Consider the following 27,299-nt stretch of genomic DNA (forward strand, 5'->3'; position numbering starts at 1 on the left):
GACCCCACACCCCTCTGCGAGGGACTGCGCACGGTAAGATCCCACACACCTCTCCCCATACCCCCCTCCCCACGGGGGTTACAGAGACAGGGGAGGGGGTGTAGGGGGGTTACAGAGATAGGGAGGGGGGTGTAGGGGGTTACAGAGACAGGGAGGGGGTGTAGGGGGTTACAGAGACAGGGAGGGGGTGTAGGGGGTTACAGAGATAGGGAGGGGGTGTAGGGCGGGTTACAGAGACAGGGAGGGGGTGTAGGGGGGTTACAGAGACAGGGAGGGGGGTGTAGGGGGGTTACAGAGACAGGGAGGGGGTGTAGGGGGGTTACAGAGACAGGGAGGGGGGTGTAGGGGGTTACAGAGACAGGGAGGGGGTGTAGGGGGTTACAGAGATAGGGGGGTTACAGAGACAGGGAGGGGGTGTAGGGGGGTTACAGAGACAGGGAGGGAATGTAGGGGGGGTTACAGAGACAGGGAGGGGGTGTAGGGGGGTTACAGAGATAGGGAGGGGGGTGTAGGGGGTTACAGAGATAGGGAGGGGGGTGTAGGGGGTTACAGAGATAGGGAGGGGGGTGTAGGGGGTTACAGGGATAGGGGGGTTACAGAGACAGGGAGGGGGTGTAGGGGGGTTACAGAGACAGGGAGGGAATGTAGGGGGGTTACAGAGACAGGGAGGGGGTGTAGGGGGGTTACAGAGATAGGGAGGGGGTGTAGGGGGGTTACAGAGATAGGGAGGGGGTGTAGGGGGGTTACAGAGACAGGGAGGGGGTGTAGGGGGGTTACAGAGACAGGGAGGGGGTGTAGGGGGTTACAGAGATAGGGAGGGGGTGTAGGGGGTTACAGAGATAGGGAGGGGGTGTAGGGGGGGTTACAGAGATAGGGAGGGGGTGTGGGGGGGTTACAGAGATAGGGAGGGGGGTGTAGGGGGTTACAGAGACAGGGAGGGGGTGTAGGGGGTTACAGAGATAGGGAGGGGGTGTAGGGGGTTACAGAGATAGGGAGGGGGTGTAGGGGGTTACAGAGATAGGGAGGGGGGTGTAGGGGGGTTACAGAGACGGGGGGGTGTAGGGGGTTACAGAGATAGGGAGGGGGTGTAGGGGGGTTACAGAGACAGGGAGGGGTTGTAGGGGGTTACAGAGACAGGGAGGGGGTGTAGGGGGGTTACAGAGACAGGGAGGGAATGTAGGGGGGTTACAGAGATAGGGAGGGGGTGTAGGGGGGTTACAGAGATAGGGAGGGGGTGTAGGGGGTTACAGAGATAGGGAGGGGGTGTAGGGGGGTTACAGAGATAGGGAGGGGGTGTGGGGGGGTTACAGAGATAGGGAGGGGGTTGTAGGGGGTTACAGAGACAGGGAGGGGGTGTAGGGGGTTACAGAGATAGGGAGGGGGTGTAGGGGGTTACAGTGATAGGGAGGGGGTGTAGGGGGTTACAGAGATAGGGAGGGGGTGTAGGGGGGGTTACAGTGATAGGGAGGGGGTGTAGGGGGTTACAGAGACAGGGAGGGGGTGTAGGGGGTTACACAGACAGGGAGGGGGTGTAGGGGGTTACAGAGACAGGGAGGGGGTGTAGGGGGTTACAGAGATAGGGAGGGGGTGTAGGGGGTTACAGAGATAGGGAGGGTGTAGGGGGGTTACAGAGATAGGGAGGGGGTGTAGGGGGGTTACAGAGATAGGGAGGGGGGTGTAGGGGTGTTACAGAGATAGGGAGGGGGTGTAGGGGGTTACAGAGATAGGGAGGGGGTGTAGGGGGGTTACAGTGATAGGGAGGGGGTGTAGGGGGTTACAGAGACAGGGAGGGGGTGTAGGGGGTTACAGAGACAGGGAGGGGGTGTAGGGGGTTTACAGAGACAGGGAGGGGGTGTAGGGGGGGGTTACAGAGATAGGGAGGGGGGTGTAGGGGGTTACAGAGATAGGGAGGGTGTAGGGGGGTTACAGAGATAGGGAGGGGGTGTAGGGGGGTTACAGAGATAGGGAGGGGGTGTAGGGGTGTTACAGAGACAGGGAGGGGGTGTAGGGGGTTACAGAGATAGGGAGGGGGTGTAGGGGGTTACAGAGATAGGGAGGGGGTGTAGGGGGGTTACAGAGATAGGGAGGGGGGTGTAGGGGGTTACAGAGACAGGGAGGGGGGTGTAGGGGGTTACAGAGACACGGAGGGGGTGTAGGGGGTTACAGAGATAGGGAGGGGGTGTAGGGGGTTACAGAGACAGGGAGGGGGTGTAGGGGGTTACAGAGATAGGGAGGGGGGTGTAGGGGGTTACAGAGATAGGGAGGGGGTGTAGGGGGTTACAGAGACGGGGGGGGTGTAGGGGGTTACAGAGATAGGGAGGGGGTGTAGGGGGGGTTACAGTGATAGGGAGGGGGTGTAGGGGGGTTACAGAGACAGGGAGGGGGTGTAGGGGGTTACAGAGACAGGGAGGGGGTGTAGTGGGTTACAGAGACAGGGCGGGGGGTGTAGGGGGTTACAGAGACAGGGAGGGGGTGTAGGGGGGTTACAGAGATAGGGAGGGGGGTGTAGGGGGTTACAGAGATAGGGAGGGTGTAGGGGGGTTACAGAGATAGGGAGGGGGTGTAGGGGGTTATAGAGATAGGGAGGGGGTGTAGGGGGTTACAGAGATAGGGAGGGTGTAGGGGGGTTACAGAGATAGGGAGGGGGTGTTGGGGGTTACAGAGACAGGGAGGGTGTAGGGGGGTTACAGAGATAGGGAGGGGGGTGTAGGGGTGTTACAGAGACAGGGAGGGGGTGTTGGGGGTTACAGTGATAGGGAGGGGGGTGTAGGGGGTTACAGAGATAGGGAGGGGGTGTAGGGGGTTACAGAGACAGAGAGGGGGTGTAGGGGGTTACAGTGATAGGGAGGGGGTGTAGGGGGGTTACAGAGACAGGGAGGGGGTGTAGGGAATTACAGAGATAGGGAGGGGGTGCAGGGGGTTACAGAGAAAGAGATGGGGTGTAGGGGGTTACAGTGATAGGGAGGGGGTGTAGGGGTGTTACAGAGACAGGGAGGGAGTGTAGGGGGTTACAGTGATAGGGAGGGGGTGTAGGGGGTTACAGAGACAGGGAGGGGGTGTAGGGGGTTACAGAGATAGGGAGGGGGTGTAGGGGGTTACAGAGACAGGGAGGGGGGTGTAGGGGGTTACACAGACAGGGAGGGGCTGTAGGGGGTTACAGAGACAGGGAGGGGGTGTAGGGGGTTACAGAGACAGGGAGGGGGTGTAGGGGGTGACAGAGACAGGGAGGGTGTGTAGGGGTGTTACAGAGATAGGGAGGGGATGTAGGGGGGTTACAGAGATAGGGAGGGGGTGTAGGGGGTTACAGAGACAGGGAGGGGGGTTGTAGGGGGTTACAGAGATAGGGAGGGGGTGTAGGGGGGTTACAGAGATAGGGAGGGGGTGTTGGGGGGGGTTACAGAGATAGGGAGGGGGTGTAGGGGGGTTACAGAGATAGGGAGGGGGTGTAGGGGGTTACAGAGACAGTGAGGGTGTGTAGGGGGGTTACAGAGACAGGGAGGGGGGTGTAGGGGGTTACAGAGACAGGGAGGGGGGTGTAGGGGGGTTACAGAGATAGGGAGGGGGTGTAGGGGGGGTTACAGAGACAGGGAGGGGGTGTAGGGGGTTACAGAGACAGGGAGGGGGTGTAGGGGGTTACAGAGACAGGGAGGGCGTGTAGGGGGGTTACAGAGACAGTGAGGGGGGTGTAGGGGGGTTACAGAGACAGGGAGAGGGTGTAGGGGGGTTACAGTGACAGGGAGAGGGTGTAGGGGGGTTACAGAGACAGGGAGAGGGTGTAGGGGGTTACAGAGATAGGGAGGGGGTGTAGGGGGGTTACAGAGACAGGGAGGGGGGTGTAGTGGGTTACAGAGATAGGGAGGGGGTGTAGGGGGGGTTACAGAGATAGGGAGGGGGGTGTAGGGGGTTACAGAGACAGGGAGAGGGTGTAGGGGGTTACAGAGACAGGGAGGGGGTCTAGGGGGGGTTACAGAGACAGGGAGGGGGTGTAGGGGGGTTACAGAGATAGGGAGGGGGGTGTAGGGGGTTACAGAGAGAGGGAGGGGGTGTAGGGGGTTACAGAGACAGGGAGAGGGTGTGGGGGTTACAGAGATAGGGGAGGGGGTGTAGGGGGGGTTACAGAGATAGGGAGGGGGTGTAGGGGGGTTACAGAGACAGGGAGAGGGTGTAGGGGGTTACAGAGATAGGGAGGGGGTGTAGGGGGGGTTACAGAGATAGGGAGGGGGTGTAGGGGGGTTACAGAGACAGGGAGGGGGTGTAGGTGGGTTACAGAGACAGGGAGAGGGTGTAGGGGGTTACAGAGATAGGGAGGGGGTGTAGGGGGGTTACAGAGATAGGGAGGGGGGTGTAGGGGGTTACAGAGATAGGGAGGGGGTGTAGGGGGGTTACAGAGATTAGGGAGGGGGTGTAGGGGGTTACAGAGACAAGGAGGGGGTGTAGGGGGTTACAGAGATAGGGAGGGGGTGTGTAGGGGGGTTACAGAGATAGGGAGGGGGGTGTAGGGGGTTACAGAGACAGGGAGGGGGTGTAGGGGGTTACAGAGACAGGGAGAGGGTTGTAGGGGGTTACAGAGATAGGGAGGGGGGTGTAGGGGGTTACAGAGACAGGGAGGGGGTGTAGGGGGTTACAGAGACAGGGAGGGGGGTGTTGGGGGTTACAGAGATAGGGAGGGGGGTGTAGGGGGGTTACAGAGACACGGAGGGGGTGTAGGGGGTTACAGAGACAGGGAGAGGGTGTAGGGGGTTACAGAGATAGGGAGGGGGTGTAGCGGGGTTACAGAGATAGGGAGGGGGTGTAGGGGGTTACAGAGACACGGAGGGGGTGTAGGGGGTTACAGAGATAGGGAGGGGGTGTAGGGGGGTTACAGCGACAGGGAGGGGGTGTAGGGGGTTACAGAGACAGGGAGGGGGTGTAGGGGGTTACAGAGACAGGGAGAGGGTGTAGGGGGTTACAGAGACAGGGAGGGGGTGTAGGGGGTTACAGAGATAGGGAGGGGGTGTGGGGTGTTACAGAGACAGGGAGGGGGTGTAGGGGGGTTACAGAGATAGGGAGGGGGTGTAGGGGGGTTACAGAGATAGGGAGGGGGTGTGGAGGGGTTACAGAGATAGGGAGGGGGTTTAGGGGGGTTACAGAAACAGGGAGGGGCTATAGGGGGTTACAGAGATAGGGAGGGGGGTGTAGGGGGGTTACAGAAACAGGGAGGGGCTGTAGGGGGTTACAGAGATAGGGAGGGGGGTGTAGGGGGGTTACAGAGATAGGGAGGGAGTGTAGGGGGGTTACAGAGACAGGGAGGGGGGTGTAGGGGGGTTACAGAGATAGGGAGGGGGTGTAGGGGGTTACAGAGACAGGGAGGGGGTGTAGGGGGTTACAGAGATAGGGAGGGGGTGTAGGGGGGTTACAGAGATAGGGAGGGGGTGTAGGGGGTTACAGAGATAGGGAAGGGGGTGTAGGGGGGTTACAGAGATAGGGAGGGGGTGTAGGGGGTTACAGAGACAGGGAGGGGGTGTAGTGGGTTACAGAGACAGGGAGGGGGTGTAGGGGGTTACAGAGACAGGGAGGGGGTGTAGGGGGTTACAGAGATAGGGAGGGGGGTGTAGGGGGGTTACAGAGACAGGGAGGAGGTGTAGGGGGTTACAGAGACAGAGAGGGGGTGTAGGGGGTTACAGAGATAGGGAGGGGGTGTAGGGGGGTTACAGAGATAGGGAGGGGGTGTAGGGGGGTTACAGAGACAGGGAGGGGGTGTAGGGGGTTACAGAGACAGGGAGGGGGTGTAGGGGGTTACAGAGATAGGGAGGGGGTGTAGGGGGGTTACAGAGACAGGGAGGGGGTGTAGGGGGTTACAGAGACAGGGAGGGGGTGTAGGGGGGTTACAGAGATAGGGAAGGGGTGTAGGGGGTTACAGAGATAGGGAGGGGGTGTAGGGGGGTTACAGAGACAGGGAGGTGGTGTAGGGGGTTACAGAGACAGGGAGGGGGTGTAGGTGGTTACAGAGATAGGGAGGGGGTGTAGGGGGTTACAGAGACAGGGAGGGGGTGTAGGGGGTTACAGAGATAGGGAGGGGGTGTAGGGGGTTATAGAAATAGGGAGGGGGTGTAGGGGGGTTACAGAGATAGGGAGGGATTGTAGGGGGTTACAGAGACAGGGAGGGGGTGTAGGGGGGTTACAGAGATAGGGAGCGGGTGTAGGGGGGTTACAGAAACAGGGAGTGGGTGTAGGGGGTTACAGAGATAGGGAGGGGGTGTAGGGGGGTTACAGAGATAGGGAGGGGGTGTGGGGGGGTTACAGAGATAGGGAGGGGGTGTAGGGGGTTACAGAGACAGGGAGGGGGTGTAGGGGGTTACAGAGATAGGGAGGGGGTGTAGGGGGTTACAGAGATAGGGAGGGGGTGTAGGGGGGTTACAGAGACGGGGGGGTGTAGGGGGTTACAGAGATAGGGAGGGGGTGTAGGGGGGTTACAGTGATAGGGAGGGGGTGTAGGGGGTTACAGAGACAGGGAGGGGGTGTAGGGGGTTACACAGACAGGGAGGGGGTGTAGGGGGTTACAGAGACAGGGAGGGGGTGTAGGGGGTTACAGAGATAGGGAGGGGGTGTAGGGGGTTACAGAGATAGGGAGGGTGTAGGGGGGTTACAGAGATAGGGAGGGGGTGTAGGGGGGTTACAGAGATAGGGAGGGGGTGTAGGGGTGTTACAGAGATAGGGAGGGGGTGTAGGGGGGTTACAGTGATAGGGAGGGGGTGTAGGGGGTTACAGAGACAGGGAGGGGGTGTAGGGGGTTACAGAGACAGGGAGGGGGTGTAGGGGGTTACAGAGACAGGGAGGGGGTGTAGGGGGTTACAGAGATAGGGAGGGGGTGTAGGGGGTTACAGAGATAGGGAGGGTGTAGGGGGGTTACAGAGATAGGGAGGGGGTGTAGGGGGGTTACAGAGATAGGGAGGGGGTGTAGGGGTGTTACAGAGACAGGGAGGGGGTGTAGGGGGTTACAGAGATAGGGAGGGGGTGTAGGGGGTTACAGAGATAGGGAGGGGGTGTAGGGGGGTTACAGAGATAGGGAGGGGGTGTAGGGGGTTACAGAGACAGGGAGGGGGTGTAGGGGGTTACAGAGACACGGAGGGGGTGTAGGGGGTTACAGAGATAGGGAGGGGGTGTAGGGGGTTACAGAGACAGGGAGGGGGTGTAGGGGGTTACAGAGATAGGGAGGGGGTGTAGGGGGTTACAGAGATAGGGAGGGGGTGTAGGGGGTTACAGAGATAGGGAGGGGGTGTAGGGGGGTTACAGAGACGGGGGGGTGTAGGGGGTTACAGAGATAGGGAGGGGGTGTAGGGGGTTACAGAGACAGGGAGGGGGTGTAGGGGGTTACAGTGATAGGGAGGGGGTGTAGGGGGTTACAGAGACAGGGAGGGGGTGTAGGGGGTTACAGAGACAGGGAGGGGGTGTAGGGGGTTACAGAGACAGGGAGGGGGTGTAGGGGGTTACAGAGATAGGGAGGGGGTGTAGGGGGTTACAGAGATAGGGAGGGTGTAGGGGGTTTACAGAGATAGGGAGGGGGTGTAGGGGGTTACAGAGATAGGGAGGGTGTAGGGGGGTTACAGAGATAGGGAGGGGGTGTTGGGGGTTACAGAGACAGGGAGGGTGTAGGGGGGTTACAGAGATAGGGAGGGGGTGTAGGGGTGTTACAGAGACAGGGAGGGGGTGTTGGGGGTTACAGTGATAGGGAGGGGGTGTAGGGGGTTACAGAGATAGGGAGGGGGTGTAGGGGGTTACAGAGACAGAGAGGGGGTGTAGGGGGTTACAGTGATAGGGAGGGGGTGTAGGGGGGTTACAGAGACAGGGAGGGGGTGTAGGGAATTACAGAGATAGGGAGGGGGTGCAGGGGGTTACAGAGAAAGAGATGGGGTGTAGGGGGTTACAGTGATAGGGAGGGGGTGTAGGGGTGTTACAGAGACAGGGAGGGGGTGTAGGGGGTTACAGTGATAGGGAGGGGGTGTAGGGGGTTACAGAGACAGGGAGGGGGTGTAGGGGGTTACAGAGATAGGGAGGGGGTGTAGGGGGTTACAGAGACAGGGAGGGGGTGTAGGGGGTTACACAGACAGGGAGGGGCTGTAGGGGGTTACAGAGACAGGGAGGGGGTGTAGGGGGTTACAGAGACAGGGAGGGGGTGTAGGGGGTGACAGAGACAGGGAGGGTGTGTAGGGGTGTTACAGAGATAGGGAGGGGATGTAGGGGGGTTACAGAGATAGGGAGGGGGTGTAGGGGGTTACAGAGACAGGGAGGGGGGTGTAGGGGGTTACAGAGATAGGGAGGGGGTGTAGGGGGTTACAGAGATAGGGAGGGGGTGTTGGGGGGGTTACAGAGATAGGGAGGGGGTGTAGGGGGGTTACAGAGATAGGGAGGGGGTGTAGGGGGTTACAGAGACAGGGAGGGGGTGTAGGGGGGTTACAGAGATAGGGAGGGGGTGTAGGGGGTTACAGAGACAGTGAGGGTGTGTAGGGGGTTACAGAGACAGGGAGGGGGTGTAGGGGGTTACAGAGATAGGGAGGGGGTGTAGGGGGTTACAGAGACAGGGAGGGGGGTGTAGGGGGTTACAGAGATAGGGAGGGGGTGTAGGGGGGTTACAGAGACAGGGAGGGGATGTAGGGGGTTACAGAGACAGGGAGGGGGTGTAGGGGGTTACAGAGACAGGGAGGGCGTGTAGGGGGTTACAGAGACAGTGAGGGGGTGTAGGGGGGTTACAGAGACAGGGAGAGGGTGTAGGGGGGTTACAGTGACAGGGAGAGGGTGTAGGGGGTTACAGAGACAGGGAGAGGGTGTAGGGGGTTACAGAGATAGGGAGGGGGTGTAGGGGGGTTACAGAGACAGGGAGGGGGTGTAGTGGGTTACAGAGATAGGGAGGGGGTGTAGGGGGGTTACAGAGATAGGGAGGGGGTGTAGGGGGTTACAGAGACAGGGAGAGGGTGTAGGGGGTTACAGAGACAGGGAGGGGGTCTAGGGGGGGTTACAGAGACAGGGAGGGGGTGTAGGGGGGTTACAGAGATAGGGAGGGGGTGTAGGGGGTTACAGAGAGAGGGAGGGGGTGTAGGGGGTTACAGAGACAGGGAGAGGGTGTGGGGGTTACAGAGATAGGGAGGGGGTGTAGGGGGGTTACAGAGATAGGGAGGGGGTGTAGGGGGGTTACAGAGACAGGGAGAGGGTGTAGGGGGTTACAGAGATAGGGAGGGGGTGTAGGGGGGTTACAGAGATAGGGAGGGGGTGTAGGGGGTTACAGAGACAGGGAGGGGGTGTAGGGGGTTACAGAGACAGGGAGAGGGTGTAGGGGGTTACAGAGATAGGGAGGGGGTGTAGGGGGGTTACAGAGATAGGGAGGGGGTGTAGGGGGTTACAGAGATAGGGAGGGGGTGTAGGGGGTTACAGAGATAGGGAGGGGGTGTAGGGGGTTACAGAGACAAGGAGGGGGTGTAGGGGGTTACAGAGATAGGGAGGGGGTGTAGGGGGGTTACAGAGATAGGGAGGGGGTGTAGGGGGTTACAGAGACAGGGAGGGGGTGTAGGGGGTTACAGAGACAGGGAGAGGGTGTAGGGGGTTACAGAGATAGGGAGGGGGTGTAGGGGGTTACAGAGACAGGGAGGGGGTGTAGGGGGTTACAGAGACAGGGAGGGGGGTGTTGGGGGTTACAGAGATAGGGAGGGGGTGTAGGGGGTTACAGAGACACGGAGGGGGTGTAGGGGGTTACAGAGACAGGGAGAGGGTGTAGGGGGTTACAGAGATAGGGAGGGGGTGTAGGGGGGTTACAGAGATAGGGAGGGGGTGTAGGGGGTTACAGAGACACGGAGGGGGTGTAGGGGGTTACAGAGATAGGGAGGGGGTGTAGGGGGGTTACAGCGACAGGGAGGGGGTGTAGGGGGTTACAGGGACAGGGAGGGGGTGTAGGGGGTTACAGAGATAGGGAGGGGGTGTAGGGGGTTACAGAGACAGGGAGGGGGTGTAGGGGGTTACAGAGACAGGGAGGGGGTGTAGGGGGTTACAGAGATAGGGAGGGGGTGTGGGGTGTTACAGTGACAGGGAGGGGGTGTAGGGGGGTTACAGAGATAGGGAGGGGGTGTAGGGGGGTTACAGAGATAGGGAGGGGGTGTGGGGGGGTTACAGAGATAGGGAGGGGGTTTAGGGGGGTTACAGAAACAGGGAGGGGCTATAGGGGGTTACAGAGATAGGGAGGGGGGTGTAGGGGGGTTACAGAAACAGGGAGGGGCTGTAGGGGGTTACAGAGATAGGGAGGGGGGTGTAGGGGGGTTACAGAGATAGGGAGGGAGTGTAGGGGGGTTACAGAGACAGGGAGGGGGGTGTAGGGGGGTTACAGAGATAGGGAGGGGGTGTAGGGGGTTACAGAGACAGGGAGGGGGTGTAGGGGGTTACAGAGATAGGGAGGGGGTGTAGGGGGGTTACAGAGATAGGGAGGGGGTGTAGGGGGTTACAGAGATAGGGAAGGGGGTGTAGGGGGGTTACAGAGATAGGGAGAGGGTGTAGGGGGTTACAGAGACAGGGAGGGGGTGTAGTGGGTTACAGAGACAGGGAGGGGGTGTAGGGGGTTACAGAGACAGGGAGGGGGTGTAGGGGGTTACAGAGATAGGGAGGGGGGTGTAGGGGGGTTACAGAGACAGGGAGGAGGTGTAGGGGGTTACAGAGACAGAGAGGGGGTGTAGGGGGTTACAGAGATAGGGAGGGGTTGTAGGGTGTTACACAGACAGGGAGGGGGTGTAGGGAGTTACAGAGATAGGGAGGGGGTGTAGGGGGGTTACAGAGATAGGGAGGGGGTGTAGGGGGGTTACAGAGATAGGGAGGGGGTGTAGGGGGGTTACAGAGACAGGGAGGGGGTGTAGGGGGTTACAGAGATAGGGAGGGGGTGTAGGGGGGTTACAGAGACAGGGAGGGGGTGTAGGGGGTTACAGAGACAGGGAGGGGGTGTAGGGGGGTTACAGAGATAGGGAAGGGGTGTAGGGGGTTACAGAGATAGGGAGGGGGTGTAGGGGGGTTACAGAGACAGGGAGGTGGTGTAGGGGGTTACAGAGACAGGGAGGGGGTGTAGGTGGTTACAGAGATAGGGAGGGGGTGTAGGGGGTTACAGAGACAGGGAGGGGGTGTAGGGGGTTACAGAGACAGGGAGGGGGTGTAGGGGGTTACAGAGATAGGGAGGGGGTGTAGGGGGTTATAGAAATAGGGAGGGGGTGTAGGGGGGTTACAGAGATAGGGAGGGATTGTAGGGGGTTACAGAGACAGGGAGGGGCTGTAGGGGGGGTTACAGAGATAGGGAGCGGGTGTAGGGGGGTTACAGAGACAGGGAGTGGGTGTAGGGGGTTACAGAGATAGGGAGGGGGTGTAGAGGGTTACAGAGATAGGGAGGGGGTGTAGGGGGGTTACAGAGATAGGGCGGGGGTGTAGAGGGTTACAGAGATAGGGAGGGGGTGTAGGGGGTTACAGAGACAGGGAGTGGGTGTAGGGGGTTACAGAGATAGGAAGGGGGTGTAGAGGGTTACAGAGATAGGGAGGGGATGTAGGGGGTTACAGAGACAGGGAGGGGGTGTAGGGGGTTACAGAGACAGGGAGGGGATGCAGGGGGGTTACAGAGACAGGGAGGGGGTGTAGGGGGTTACAGAGATAGGAAGGGGGTGTAGAGGGTTACAGAGATAGGGAGGGGGTGTGGGGAGGGTACAGAGACAGGGAGGGGGTGTAGGGGGTTACAGAGACAGGGAGGGGGTGTAGGGGGTTACAGAGACAGGGAGGGGTTGTAGTGGGGTCATAGAGACAGGGAGAGGGTGTAGGGGGTTACAGAGACAGGGAGGGGGTATAGGGGGTTACAGAGATAGGGAGGGGGTGCAGGGGGTCATAGAGACAGGGAGGGGGTGTAGGGGGTTACAGAGACAGGGAGGGGGTGTAGGGGGTTACAGAGACATGGAGGGGATGGAGGGGGGTTACAGAGATAGGGAGGGGGTGTAGGGGGTTACAGAGACAGGGAGGGGGTGTCGAGGGGTTACAGAGATAGGGAGGGGGTGTAGGGGGGTTACAGAGATAGGGAGGTGGTGTAGGGGGTTACAGAGATAGGGAGGGGGTGTAGGGGGTTACAGAGACAGGGAGGGGGTGTAGGGGGTTATAGAGACAGGGAGGGGGTGTAGGGGGGTTACAGAGACAGGGAGGGGGTGTAGGGGGTTACAGAGACAGGGAGGGGGTGTAGGGGGTTATAGAGACAGGGAGGGGGTGTAGGGGGGTTACAGAGACAGGGAGGGGTTGTAGGGGGTTATAGAGACAGGGAGAGGGTGTAGGGGGTTACAGAGACAGGGAGAGGGTGTAGGGGGTTATAGAGATAGGGAGGGGGTGTAGGGGGTTACAGAGACAGGGAGGGGGTGTAGGGGGTTACAGAGACAGGGAGGGGGTGTAGGGGGTTATAGAGACAGGGAGGGGGTGTAGGGGGGTTACAGTGACAGGGAGGGGGTGTAGGGGGTTACAGAGACAGGGAGGGGGTGTAGGGGGTTATAGAGATAGGGAGGGGGTGTAGGGGGTTACAGAGACAGGGAGGGGGTGTAGGGGGTTACAGAGATAGGGAGGGGGTGTAGGGGGTTACAGAGACAGGGAGGGGGTGTAGGGGGTTACAGAGATTGGGAGGGGGTGTAGGGGGTTACAGAGACAGGGAGAGGGTGTAGGGGGTTATAGAGATAGGGAGGGGGTGTAGGGGGTTACAGAGATAGGGAGGGGGTGTAGGGGGTTACAGAGACAGGGAGGGGGTGTTGGGGGTTACAGAGACAGTGAGGGGGTGTAGGGGGGTTACAGAGATAGGGAGGGGGTGTAGGGGGGTTACAGAGACAGTGAGGGGGTGTAGGGGGGTTACAGAGACAGGGAGGGGGTGTAGGGGGGTTACAGAGACAGGGAGGGGGTGTAGGGGGATTACAGAGATAGGGAGGGGGTGTAGGGGGTTACAGAGACAGGGAGGGGGTGTAGGGGGTTACAGAGACAGGGAGAGGGTGTAGGGGGTTATAGAGATAGGGAGGGGGTGTAGGGGGTTACAGAGATAGGGAGGGGGTGTAGGGGGTTACAGAGATAGGGAGGGGGTGTAGGGGGTTACAGAGACAGGGAGGGGGTGTAGGGGGTTATAGAGATAGGGAGGGGGTGTAGGGGGTTACAGAGACAGGGAGGGGGTGTAGGGGGTTACAGAGATAGGGAGGGGGTGTAGGGGGTTACAGAGACAGGGAGGGGGTGTAGGGGGTTACAGAGATTGGGAGGGGGTGTAGGGGTTTACAGAGATAGGGAGGGGGTGTAGGGGGTTACAGAGACAGGGAGGGGGTGTAGGGGGTTACAGAGACAGGGAGGGGGTGTAGGGGGTTATAGAGATAGGGAGGGGGTGTAGGGGGGTTACAGAGACAGGGAGGGGGTGTAGGGGGTTATAGAGATAGGGAGGGGGTGTAGGGGGTTACAGAGATAGGGAGGGGGTGTAGGGGGTTATAGAGATAGGGAGGGGGTGTAGGGGGTTACAGAGACAGGGAGGGGGTGTAGGGGGGTTACAGTGATAGGGAGGGGGTGTAGGGGGGTTACAGAGACAGGGAGGGGGTGTAGGGGGGTTACAGTGATAGGGAGGGGGTGTAGGGGGTTACAGAGATAGGGAGGGGGTGTAGGGGGTTACAGAGATAGGGAGGGGGTGTAGGGGGTTACAGAGATAGGGAGGGGGTGTAGGGGGGTTACAGAGACAGGGAGGGGGTGTAGGGGGTTACAGAGATAGGGAGGGGGGTGTAGGGGGTTACAGAGATAGGGAGGGGGTGTAGGGGGTTACAGAGACAGGGAGGGGGTGTAGGGGGGTTACAGTGATAGGGAGGGGGTGTAGGGGGGTTACAGAGACAGGGAGGGGGTGTAGGGGGTTACAGAGATAGGGAGGGGGTGTAGGGGGTTACAGAGATAGGGAGGGGGTGTAGGGGGTTACAGAGACAGGGAGGGGGTGTAAGGGGGTTACAGTGATAGGGAGGGGGTGTAGGGGGGTTACAGAGACAGGGAGGGGGTGTAGGGGGTTACAGAGATAGGGAGGGGGTGTAGGGGGTTACAGAGATTGGGAGGGGGTGTAGGGGGTTACAGAGACAGGGAGGGGGTGTAGGGGGGTTACAGAGATAGGGAGGGGGTGTAGGGGGGTTACAGAGACAGGGAGGGGGTGTAGGGGGTTACAGAGATAGGGAGGGGGTGTAGGGGGTTTACAGAGACAGGGAGGGGGTGTAGGGGGTTACAGAGATTGGGAGGGGGTGTAGGGGGTTACAGAGACAGGGAGGGGGTGTAGGGGGGTTACAGAGACAGGGAGGGGGTGTAGGGGGTTACAGAGACAGGGAGGGGGTGTAGGGGGGTTACAGAGACAGGGAGGGGGTGTAGGGGGTTACAGAGACAGGGAGGGGGTGTAGGGGGTTTACAGAGATAGGGAGGGGGTGTAGGGGGTTACAGAGACAGGGAGGGGGTGTAGGGGGGTTACAGAGATAGGGAGGGGGTGTAGGGGGTTACAGAGACAGGGAGGGGGTGTAGGGGGTTACAGAGACAGGGAGGGGGTGGAGGGGGTTACAGAGACAGGGAGGGGGTGTAGGGGGTTACAGAGATAGGGAGGGGGTGTAGGGGGGTTACAGAGACAGGGAGGGGGTGTAGGGGGTTACAGAGACAGGGAGGGGGTGTAGGGGGTTACAGAGACAGGGAGGGGGTGTAGGGGGGTTACAGGGATAGGGAGGGGGTGTAGGGGGTTACAGAGATAGGGAGGGGGTGTAGGGGGTTACAGAGACAGGGAGGGGGTGTAGGGGGTTACAGAGACAGGGAGGGGGTGTAGGGGGTTACAGAGACAGGGAGGGGGTGTAGGGGGTTACAGAGATAGGGAGGGGGGTGTAGGGGGTTACAGAGATAGGGAGGGGGTGTAGGGGGTTACAGAGATAGGGAGGGGGGTGTAGGGGGTTACAGAGACAGGGAGGGAGTGTAGGGGGGTTACAGAGACAGGGAGGGGGTGTAGGGGGTTACAGAGATAGGGAGGGGGTGTAGGGGGGTTACAGAGACAGGGAGGGGGTGGAGGGGGGTTACAGAGACAGGGAGGGGTTGTAGGGGGGTTACAGAGACAGGGAGGGGGTGGAGGGGTCGAGGGGGAGACGGAGTGTGGGGGAAGGGAGGGGAGGGTTGACGGAGGGGGTAGGCCGAGCGAGAAGGTGGAGGGTGCAAGGCCGAGCCTAACGCTGTCGTTTCATCTCCCTCCTCCCCCACCTCCTCCTCCATTACCCCTCACCCTTCCCAGTTCCCGGAACGCTTCCACTCATACCTCAACTACTGCCTGTCCGAGGGACACTGCCTCCGCTACGCGCACAGCACTCAACAGAACAACAAACTCTTCGCCATGTACGTCAAGGTAGGAGCGTCTTGCGAGGCCGCCATTTCGACTACAGGGCCTGTGGAATTAGGCTCAGTGACCCTCAGGAGGTGAGGGGAGAAATTCAGGCCTGTAGATTTAGGCTCAGTGACTCTCAGGAGGTGAGGGGAGAAATTCAGGCCTGTAGATTTAGGCTCAGTGACCCTCAGGAGGTGAGGGGAGAAATTCAGGCCTGTAGAATTAGGCTCCGTGACCCTCAGGAGGTGAGGGGAGAAATTCAGGCCTGTAGATTTCGGCTCAGTGACCCTCAGGAGGTAACAGGAGAAATTCAGGCCTGTAGAATTAGGCTCAGTGATCCTCAGGAGGTGAGAGTAGAAATTCAGGCCTGTAGATTTAGGCTCAGTGACTCTCAGGAGGTGAGGGGAGAAATTCAGGCCTGTAGATTTGGGCTCAGTGACCCTCAGGAGGTGAGGGGAGAAATTCAGGCCTGTAGAATTAGGCTCAGTGACCCTCAGGAGGTGAGGGGAGAAATTCAGGCCTGTAGAATTAGGCTCAGTGATCCTCAGGAGGTGAGAGGAGAAATTCAGGCCTGTAGAATTAGGCTCAGTGACACTCAGGAGGTGAGAGGAGAAATTCAGGCCTGTGGAATTAGGCTCAGTGACCCGCAGGAGGTGAGAGGAAAAATTCAGGCCTGTGGATTTAGGCACACTGACGCTCAGGAGGTGAGAGGAGAAATTCAGGCCTGTAGAATCAGGCTCAGTGACCCGCAGGAGTTGAGAGGGGAAATTCAGGCCTGCTGAGTTAGGCTCAGTGACCCTCAGGAGGTAACAGGAGAAATTCAGGCCTGCAGAATTAGGCTCAGTGATCCTCAGGAGGTGAGGGGAGAAATTCAGGCCTGTAGAATTAGGCTCAGTGACCCTCAGGAGGTGAGGGGAGAAATTCAGGCCTGTAGATTTAGGCTCAGTGACCCGCAGAAGGTGAGAGGGGAAATTCAAGCCTGCTGAGTTAGGCTCAGTGACCCTCAGGAGGTAACAGGAGAAATTCAGGCCTGTAGAATTAGGCTCAGTGATCCTCAGGAGGTGAGAGGAGAAATTCAGGCCTGTGGAATTCGGCTCAGTGACCCGCAGGAGGTGAGAGGAGAAATTCAGGCCTGTAGAATTAGGCTCAGTGACACTCAGGAGGTGAGAGGAGAAATTCAGGCCTGTAGAATTAGGCTCCGTGATCCTTAGGAGGTGAGAGGAGAAATTCAGGCCTGTAGATTTAGGCTCATTGACCCTCAGGAGGTGAGAGGAGAAATTCAGGCCTGTAGAATTAGGCTCAGTGACACTCAGGAGGTGAGAGGAGAAATTCAGGCCTGTAGAATTAGGCTCCGTGATCCTCAGGAGGTGAGAGGAGAAATTCAGGCCTGTAGAATTAGGCTTATTGACCCTCAGGAGGTGAGAGGAGAAATTCAGGCCTGTAGAATTAGGCTTATTGACCCTCAGGAGGTGAGAGGAGAAATTCAGGCCTGTAGATTTAGGCTCATTGACCCTCAGGAGGTGAGAGGAGAAATTCAGGCCTGTAGAATTAGGCTCAGTGACCCTCAGGAGGTGAGAGGAGAAATTCAGGCCTGTAGAATTAGGCTCAGTGACCCTCAGGAGGTGAGAGGAGAAAAAATTCAGGCCTGTAGAATTAGGCTCAGCGACCCTCAGGTGGTGAGAGGAGAAAAAATTCAGGCCTGTAGAATTAGGCTCAGTGACCCTCAGGAGGTGAGAGGAGAAATTCAGGCCTGTAGAATTAGGCTCAGTGACCCTCAGGAGGTGAGAGGAGAAATTCAGGCCTGTAGATTTAGGCTCAGTGACCTTCAGGAAGTGAGAGGAGAAATTCAAGCCTGTAGAATTAGGCTCAGTGATCCTCAGGAGGTGAGAGGAGAAATTCAGGCCTGTAGAATTAGGCTCAGTGACCCTCAGGAGGTGAGAGGAGAAATTCAGGCCTGTAGAATTAGGCTCAGTGATCCTCAGGAGGTGAGAGGAGAAAACATTCAGGCCTGTGGAATTAGGCTCAGTGACCCGCAGGAGGTGAGAGGAGAAATTCAGGCCTGTGGAATTAGGCTCAGTGACCCGCAGGAGGTGAGAGAAGAAATTCAGGCCTGTGGATTTAGGCTCAGTGACCCTCAGGAGGTGAGAGGAGAAATTCAGGCCTGTGGAATTAGGCTCAGTGATCCTCAGGAGGTAACAGGAGAAATTCAGGCCTGTAGAATTAGGCTCAGTGACCCTCAGGAGGTGAGAGGAGAAAAAATTCAGGCCTGTAGAATTAGGCTCAGTGACCCTCAGGAGGTGAGAGGAGAAAAAATTCAGGCCTGTAGAATTAGGCTCAGTGACCCTCAGGAGGTGAGAGGAGAAATTCAGGCCTGTAGAATTAGGCTCAGTGACCCTCAGGAGGTGAGAGGAGAAATTCAGGCCTGTAGAATTAGGCTCCGTGACCCGCAGGACATGAGAGGAGAAATTCAGGCCTGTGGAATTAGGCTCAGTGACCCGCAGGACGTGAGAGGAGAAATTCAGGCCTGTGGAATTAGGCTCAGTGACCCGCAGGAGGTGAGAGGAGAAATTCAGGCCTGTGGATTTAGGCTCAGTGACCCTCAGGAGGTGAGAGGAGAAATTCAGGCCTGTGGAATTAGGCTCAGTGACTCTCAGGAGGTAACAGGAGAAATTCAGGCCTGTAGAATTAGGCTCAGTGACTCTCAGGAGGTGAGAGGAGAAAAAATTCAGGCCTGTAGAATTAGGCTCAGTGACCCTCAGGAGGTGAGAGGAGAAATTCAGGCCTGTAGAATTAGGTTCAGTGACCCGCAGGAGGTGAGAGGGGAAATTCAGGCCAGTGGAATTAGGCTTAGTGACCCTCAGGAGGTGAGAGGAGAAATTCAGGCCTGTAGAATTAGGCTCAGTGACCCTCAGGAGGTGAGAGGAGAAATTCAGGCCTGTTGAATTAGGCTCAGTGACTCTCAGGAGGTAACAGGAGAAATTCAGGCCTGTAGAATTAGGCTCAGTGACCCGCAGAAGGTGAGAGGGGAAATTCAAGCCTGCTGAGTTAGGCTCAGTGACCCTCAGGAGGTATCAGGTGAAATTCAGGCCTGTAGATTTAGGCTCAGTGACCCTCAGGAGGTGAGGGGAGAAATTCAGGCCTGTAGAATTAGGCTCAGTGACCCTCAGGAGGTGAGAGGAGAAATTCAGGCCTGTGGAATTAGGCTCAGTGACCCTCAGGAGGTGACAGGAATAATTCAGGCCTGTGGATTTAGGCACAATGACGCTCGGGAGGTGAGAGAGAAATTCAGGCCTGTGGATTTAGGTTTAGCTGCCCTCAGGAGGTGACAGGAGAAATTTGGGCCTGTGAATTTAGGCTCAATGACCCTTAGGAGGAGATGGGAGAAATACGGGCCTGTGGATTTAGGCTCAATGAACCTCAGGAGGTGACGGGAGAAATTCTGGCCTGTGGATTTAGGCTCGGCGACGCCAGGGAGCTTACAACAGAATCTCGGGCCTGAAGATTTAGCATAGGGAGGTGACTGGGGGAGAGTCGAGATGTAGACTTATGCTCAGTAATGCTGGGGCGGGGGAGGGAGGTTTACAGGAGGCCTATATATTTGAGGCTCAGAGTTCCTAGGGAAATGAGATAGAAAATTTGGGCCTGTAGATTTAAGCTCTGTCACCCTGGGAAGGTTACAGAAGAGACTCGGGTCTGTAGATTTAGAGCCCGATACCCCGGAAAGGTTGTAGGAGAGACTCAGGCCTGTAGATTTAGGCTCCATTACCAAGGAAAGGTGACGGGGAGACTCGGGCCTGTAGATGTAGGCTCAGTTACTGCAGAAAGGTTACAGGAGCGGCTCGGGCCTGTAGATTTAGGCTGAGTTACTCTGGAAAGGTTACAAGGGAGATTCGGGCCTGTAGATTTAGCCTCAGTAACCTGGGAACGGTTACAAGGGAGACTCGGGCCTGTAGATTTAGCCTCAGTAACCTGGGAACGGTTACAAGGGAGACTCAGGCCTGTAGATTTAGACTCAGTTACTCTGGAAAGGTGACAGGAGAGACTCAGGCCTGTAGGTTTAGGCTGAGTTACCTGGGAACGGTTACAAGGGAGACTCGGGCCTGTAGATTTAGGCTGAGTTACCTGGGAAAGGTTACAAGGGAGACTCGGGCCTGTAGATTTAGGCTCCATAACCTGGGAACGGTTACAGGTAGCAGCTCGGGCCTGTAGATTTAGGCTCCATTACCTGGGAAAGGTGACAGGTAGCAGCTCGGGCCTGTAGATTTAGGCTCCATTACCTGGGAACGGTTACAGGTCGCAGCTCGGGCCCGCAGATTTAGGCTCCGTTGCCAGGGAAAGGTGACGGAAGAAAGTCGGCCCAGAGGATTCAGGCTCCGCGGTCCCGGGAGGGTGAGGGGAGAGGCTAGGGCCTGAGGGTTGAGGACGCGTTTGAAGCTGAAACTCTGCTTTCTCCAGTGGGCGGAGACGCACAAACAGAGCAACAGGCTGAGGCTGAACGACATGTTGGTGAAACCGCACCAACGACTCACAAAATACCCCCTGCTCCTGAAGGCCATCCTGAAAAAGACGGAAGACACAGTGGCCAAGGAATTACTCAGCAGGACGGTACGAAGTGCTCAAACTCGGCCTCTCACTCGTATCTGTACACGGCCTGGTGTCTCTCAGTCCCCTCTCTCTCTCTCAGGGAGATATCTGTACACTGACTGGTGTCTCTCAGTCCCCCCTCTCTCTGTCAGGGAGATATCTGTACACTGACTGGTGTCTCTCAGTCCCCCCTCTCTCAGGGAGATATCTGTACACTGACTGGTGTCTCTCAGTCCCCCCTCTCTCTCTCTCAGGGAGATATCTGTACACTGACTGGTGTCTCTCAGTCCTCTCTCTCTCTCTCAGGGAGATATCTGTACACTGACTGGTGTCTCTCAGTCCCCCCTCTCTCAGGGAGATATCTGTACACTGACTGGTGTCTCTCAGTCCCCCCTCTCTCTCAGGGAGATATCTGTACAGTGACTGGTGTCTCTCAGTCCCCTCTCTCTCTCAGGGAGATATCTGTACACTGACTGGTGTCTCTCTGTCCCCTCTCTCTCTCTCTCAGGGAGATATCTGTACACTGACTGGTGTCTCTCAGTCCCCCCTCTCTCTCTCTCAGGGAGATATCTGTACACTGACTGGTGTCTCTCAGTCCCATCTCTCTCAGGGAGATATCTGTACACTGACTGGTGTCTCTCAGTCCCCTCTCTCTCTCAGGGAGATATCTGTACACTGACTGGTGTCTCTCAGTCCCCTCTCTCTCAGGGAGATATCTGTACACTGACTGGTGTCTCTCAGTCCCCTCTCTCTCTCTCAGGGAGATATCTGTACACTGACTGGTGTCTCTCTGTCCCCCCTCTCTCTCAGGGAGATATCTGTACACTGACTGGTGTCTCTCAGTCCCCTCTCTCTCTCAGGGAGATATCTGTACACTGACTGGTGTCTCTCAGTCCCCTCTCTCTCTCAGGGAGATATCTGTACACTGACTGGTGTCTCTCAGTCCCCTCTCTCTCTCAGGGAGATATCTGTACACTGACTCGTGTCTCTCAGTCCCCTCTCTCTCTCTCAGGGAGATATCTGTACACTGACTGGTGTCTCTCAGTCCCCTCTCTCTCTCAGGGAGATATCTGTACACTGACTGGTGTCTCTCAGTCCCCTCTCTCTCAGGGAGATATCTGTACACTGACTGGTGTCTCTCAGTCCCCTCTCTCTCTCTCTCTCTCTCTCAGGGAGATATCTGTACACTGACTGGTGTCTCTCAGTCCCCTCTCTCTCTCTCATGGAGGTATCTGTACACTGACTGGTGTCTCTCAGTCCCCTCTCTCTCTCAGGGAGATATCTGTACACTGACTGGTGTCTCTCAGTCCGCCCTCTCTCTCAGGGAGATATCTGTACACTGACTGGTGTCTCTCAGTCCCCTCTCTCTCAGGGAGATATCTGTACACTGACTGGTGTCTCTCAGTCCCCCCTCTCTCTCAGGGAGATATCTGTACACTGACTGGTGTCTCTCAGTGCCCCCTCTCTCTCAGGGAGATATCTGTACACTGACTGGTGACTCTCAGTCCCCTCTCTCTCTCTCAGGGAGTTATCTGTACACTGACTGGTGTCTCTCAGTCCCCTCTCTCTCTCTCAGGGAGATATCTGTACACTGACTGGTGACTCTCAGTCCCCTCTCTCTCTCTCAGGGAGTTATCTGTACACTGACTGGTGTCTCTCAGTCCCCTCTCTCTCTCTCAGGGAGATATCTGTACACTGACTGGTGACTCTCAGTCCCCTCTCTCTCTCTCAGGGAGATATCTGTACACTGACTGGTGACTCTCAGTCCCCTCTCTCTCTCTCAGGGAGATATCTGTACACTGACTGGTGTCTCTCAGTCCCCTCTCTCTCTCTCAGGGAGATATCTGTACACTGACTGGTGTCTCTCAGTCCCCTCTCTCTCTCTCAGGGAGATATCTGTACACTGTCTGGTGTCTCTCAGTCCCCTCTCTCTCAGGGAGATATCTGTACACTGACTGGTGTCTCTCAGTCCCCTCTCTCTCTCAGGGAGATATCTGTACACTGACTGGTGTCTCTCAGTCCCCTCTCTCTCTCAGGAGATATCTGTACACTGACTGGTATCTCTCAGTCCCCCCCCTCTCTCTCTCAGGGTGATATCTGTACACTGACTGGTGTCTCTCAGTCCCCTCTCTCTCTCAGGGAGATATCTGTACACTGACTGGTATCTCTCAGTCCCCCCCCTCTCTCTCTCAGGGTGATATCTGTACACTGACTGGTGTCTCTCAGTCCCCTCTCTCTCTCAGGGAGATATCTGTACACTGACTGGTGTCTCTCAGTCCCCTCTCCCCCTTCTCAGGGAGATATCTGTGCACTGACTGGTGTCTCTCAGTCCCCTCTCTCTCTCTCAGGGAGATATCTGTACACTGACTGGTATCTCTCAGTCCCCTCTCTCTCTCAGGGAGATATCTGTACACTGACTGGTGTCTCTCAGTCCCCTCTCCCTCTCTCAGGGAGATATCTGTACACTGACTGGTGTCTCTCAGTCCCCTCTCTCTCTCTCAGGGAGATATCTGTACACTGACTGGTGTCTCTCAGTACCCTCTCTCTCAGGGAGATATCTGTACACTGAATGGTGTCTCTCAGTCCCCCCTCTCTCTCAGGGAGATATCTGTACACTGACTGGTGTCTCTCAGTCCCCTCTCTGTCTCAGGGAGATATCTGTACACTGACTGGTGTCTCCCAGTCCCCCCTCTCTCTCTCAGGGAGATATCTGTACACTGACTGGTGTCTCTCAGTCCCCCCTCTCTCTCTCAGGGAGATATCTGTACACTGACTGCTGTCTCTCAGTCCCCTCTCTCTCTCAGGGAGATATCTGTACACTGACTGGTGTCTCTCAGTCCCCCCTCTCTCTCTCAGGGAGATATCTGTACACTGACTGGTGTCTCTCAGTCCCCTCTCTCTCTCTCAGGGAGATATCTGTACACTGACTGGTGTCTCTCGGTCCCCCCTCCCTCTCTCTCAGGGAGATATCTGTACACTGACTGGTGTCTCTCAGTCCCCTCTCTCTCTCTCAGGGAGATATCTGTACACTGACTGGTGTCTCTCAGTCCCCTCTCTCTCTCTCAGGGAGATATCTGTACACTGACTGGTGTCTCTCAGTCCCCTCTCTCTCTCAGGGAGATATCTGTACACTGACTGGTGTCTCTCAGTCCCCCCTCTCTCTCTCTCAGGGAGATATCTGTACACTGACTGGTGTCTCTCAGTCCCCCCCACCTCTCTCTCAGGGAGATATCTGTACACTGACTGGTGTCTCTCAGTCCCCCCTCTCTCTCTCTCAGGGAGATATCAGTACACTGACTGGTGTCTCTCAGTCCCCTCTCTCTCAGGGAGATATCTGTACACTGACTGGTGTCTCTCAGTCCCCTCTCTCTCAGGGAGATATCTGGACACTGACTGGTGTCTCTCAGTCCCCTCTCTCTCTCTCTCTCTCTCAGGGAGATATCTGTACACTGACTGGTGTCTCTCAGTCCCCTCTCTCTCTCTCATGGAGATATCTGTACACTGACTGGTGTCTCTCAGTCCCCTCTCTCTCTCAGGGAGATATCTGTACACTGACTGGTGTCTCTCAGTCCGCCCTCTCTCTCAGGGAGATATCTGTACACTGACTGGTGTCTCTCAGTCCCCTCTCTCTCAGGGAGATATCTGTACACTGACTGGTGTCTCTCAGTCCCCCCTCTCTCTCAGGGAGATATCTGTACACTGACTGGTGTCTCTCAGTGCCCCCTCTCTCTCAGGGAGATATCTGTACACTGACTGGTGACTCTCAGTCCCCTCTCTCTCTCTCAGGGAGTTATCTGTACACTGACTGGTGTCTCTCAGTCCCCTCTCTCTCTCTCAGGGAGATATCTGTACACTGACTGGTGACTCTCAGTCCCCTCTCTCTCTCTCAGGGAGTTATCTGTACACTGACTGGTGTCTCTCAGTCCCCTCTCTCTCTCTCAGGGAGATATCTGTACACTGACTGGTGACTCTCAGTCCCCTCTCTCTCTCTCAGGGAGATATCTGTACACTGACTGGTGACTCTCAGTCCCCTCTCTCTCTCTCAGGGAGATATCTGTACACTGACTGGTGTCTCTCAGTCCCCTCTCTCTCTCTCAGGGAGATATCTGTACACTGACTGGTGTCTCTCAGTCCCCTCTCTCTCTCTCAGGGAGATATCTGTACACTGTCTGGTGTCTCTCAGTCCCCTCTCTCTCAGGGAGATATCTGTACACTGACTGGTGTCTCTCAGTCCCCTCTCTCTCTCAGGGAGATATCTGTACACTGACTGGTGTCTCTCAGTCCCCTCTCTCTCTCAGGAGATATCTGTACACTGACTGGTATCTCTCAGTCCCCCCCCTCTCTCTCTCAGGGTGATATCTGTACACTGACTGGTGTCTCTCAGTCCCCTCTCTCTCTCAGGGAGATATCTGTACACTGACTGGTATCTCTCAGTCCCCCCCCTCTCTCTCTCAGGGTGATATCTGTACACTGACTGGTGTCTCTCAGTCCCCTCTCTCTCTCAGGGAGATATCTGTACACTGACTGGTGTCTCTCAGTCCCCTCTCCCCCTTCTCAGGGAGATATCTGTGCACTGACTGGTGTCTCTCAGTCCCCTCTCTCTCTCTCAGGGAGATATCTGTACACTGACTGGTATCTCTCAGTCCCCTCTCTCTCTCAGGGAGATATCTGTACACTGACTGGTGTCTCTCAGTCCCCTCTCCCTCTCTCAGGGAGATATCTGTACACTGACTGGTGTCTCTCAGTCCCCTCTCTCTCTCTCAGGGAGATATCTGTACACTGACTGGTGTCTCTCAGTACCCTCTCTCTCAGGGAGATATCTGTACACTGAATGGTGTCTCTCAGTCCCCCCTCTCTCTCAGGGAGATATCTGTACACTGACTGGTGTCTCTCAGTCCCCTCTCTGTCTCAGGGAGATATCTGTACACTGACTGGTGTCTCCCAGTCCCCCCTCTCTCTCTCAGGGAGATATCTGTACACTGACTGGTGTCTCTCAGTCCCCCCTCTCTCTCTCAGGGAGATATCTGTACACTGACTGCTGTCTCTCAGTCCCCTCTCTCTCTCTGGGAGATATCTGTACACTGACTGGTGTCTCTCAGTCCCCCCTCTCTCTCTCAGGGAGATATCTGTACACTGACTGGTGTCTCTCAGTCCCCTCTCTCTCTCTCAGGGAGATATCTGTACACTGACTGGTGTCTCTCGGTCCCCCCTCCCTCTCTCTCAGGGAGATATCTGTACACTGACTGGTGTCTCTCAGTCCCCTCTCTCTCTCTCAGGGAGATATCTGTACACTGACTGGTGTCTCTCAGTCCCCTCTCTCTCTCTCAGGGAGATATCTGTACACTGACTGGTGTCTCTCAGTCCCCTCTCTCTCTCAGGGAGATATCTGTACACTGACTGGTGTCTCTCAGTCCCCCCTCTCTCTCTCTCAGGGAGATATCTGTACACTGACTGGTGTCTCTCAGTCCCCCCCACCTCTCTCTCAGGGAGATATCTGTACACTGACTGGTGTCTCTCAGTCCCCCCTCTCTCTCTCTCAGGGAGATATCAGTACACTGACTGGTGTCTCTCAGTCCCCTCTCTCTCAGGGAGATATCTGTACACTGACTGGTGTCTCTCAGTCCCCCCTCTCTCTCTCTCAGGGAGATATCTGGACACTGACTGGTGTATCTCAGTCCCCACTCTCTCAGGAAGATATCTGTACACTGACTGGTGTCTCTCAGTCCCCTCTCTCTCTCTCTGAGAGATATCTATACACTGACTGGAGTCTCTCAGTCCCCTCTCTCTCTCAGGGAGATATCTGTACACTGACTGGTGTCTCTCAGTCCCCTCTCTCTCAGGGAGATATCTGTACACTGACTGGTGTCTCTCAGACCCCTCTCTCTCTCAGGGAGATATCTGTACACTGACTGGTGTCTCTCAGTCCCCTCTCTCTCTCAGGGAGATATCTGTACACTGACTGGTGTCTCTCAGTCCCCTCTCTCTCTCAGGGAGATATCTGTACACTGACCGGTGTCTCTCAGTCCCCTCTCTCTCAGGGAGATATCTGTACACTGACTGGTGTCTCTCAGTCCCCCCCCTCTCTCTCTCTCAGGGAGATATCTGGACACTGACTGGTGTCTCTCAGTCCCCTCTCTCTCAGGAAGATATCTGTACACTGACTGGTGTCTCTCAGTCCCCTCTCTCTCTCTCTGAGAGATATCTATACTCTGACTGGTGTCTCTCAGTCCCCTCTCTCTCTCAGGGAGATATCTGTACACTGACTGGTGTCTCTCAGTCCCCTCTCTCTCTCAGGGAGATATCTGTACACTGACTGGTGTCTCTCAGTCCCCCCCTCTCTCAGGGAGATATCTGTACACTGACTGGTGTCTCTCAGTCCCCTCTCTCTCTCTCTCAGGGAGATATCTGTACACTGACTGGTGTCTCTCAGTCCCCCCTCTCTCTCAGGGAGATATCTGTCCACTGACTGGTGTCTCTCAGTCCCCTCTCTCTCTCAGGGAGATATCTGTACACTGACTGGTGTCTCTCAGTCACCTCTCTCTCTCTCTCAGGGAGATATCTGTACACTGACTGGTGTCTCTCAGTCCCCTCTCTCTCAGGGAGATATCTGTACACTGACTGGTGTCTCTCAGTCCCCTCTCTCTCAGGGTGATATCTGTACACTGACTGGTGTCTCTCAGTCCCCTCTCTCTCTCAGGGTGATATCTGTACACTGACTGGTGTCTCTCAGTCCCCTCTGTCTCTCAGGGAGATATCTGTACACTGACTGGTGTCTCTCAGTCCCCTCTCTCTCACTCTCAGGGAGATATCTGTACACTGACTGGTGTCTCTCAGTCCCCTCCATCTCTCTTTCAGGGAGATATCTGTACACTGACTGGTGTCTCTCAGTCTCCCCCCCCCCCCTCTCTCTCAGGGAGATATCTGTACACTGACTGGTGTCTCTCAGTCCCCCCTCTCTCTCTCTCTCAAGGAGATATCTGTACACTGACTGGTGTCTCTCAGTCCCCTCTCTCTCATGGAGATATCTGTACACTGACTGGTGTCTCTCAGTCCCCCCTCTCTCTCAGGGAGATATCTGTACACTGACTGGTGTCTCTCAGTCCCCTCTCTCTCAGGGAGATATCTGTGCACTGACTGGTGTCTCTCAGTCCCCTCTCTCTCTCTCAGGGAGATATCTGTACACTGACTGGTATCTCTCAGTCCCCTCTCTCTCTCAGGGAGATATCTGTACACTGACTGGTGTCTCTCAGTCCCCTCTCCCTCTCTCAGGGAGATATCTGTACACTGACTGGTGTCTCTCAGTCCCCTCTCTCTCTCTCAGGGAGATATCTGTACACTGACTGGTGTC

At 56.7% G+C, this 27,299-nt stretch overlaps 1 protein-coding gene across 1 annotated transcript in view; it reads left to right on the forward strand.

The window, feature by feature from the left end:
• Window positions 1-6: 6 nt before the first annotated feature.
• Window positions 7-27,299, forward strand: part of LOC148133758 (uncharacterized) — a 74,285-nt gene continuing 46,992 nt past the window's right edge. Inside the window, exons 1-3 of the mRNA XM_087985750.1 lie at window positions 7-33; window positions 15,278-15,388; window positions 19,823-19,972. Of these exons, the coding sequence (XP_087841876.1) occupies window positions 15,377-15,388; window positions 19,823-19,972 (162 nt within the window). The 5' untranslated portion in view covers window positions 7-33; window positions 15,278-15,376. The remainder of the gene's footprint in view (window positions 34-15,277; window positions 15,389-19,822; window positions 19,973-27,299) is intronic.

The sequence above is a fragment of the Chiloscyllium plagiosum genome, unplaced genomic scaffold (assembly GCF_037043375.1).
Source record: "Chiloscyllium plagiosum isolate Xiang-an unplaced genomic scaffold, Cpla_swu_hap1 HiC_scaffold_216, whole genome shotgun sequence".
Taxonomy (NCBI): domain Eukaryota; kingdom Metazoa; phylum Chordata; class Chondrichthyes; order Orectolobiformes; family Hemiscylliidae; genus Chiloscyllium; species Chiloscyllium plagiosum.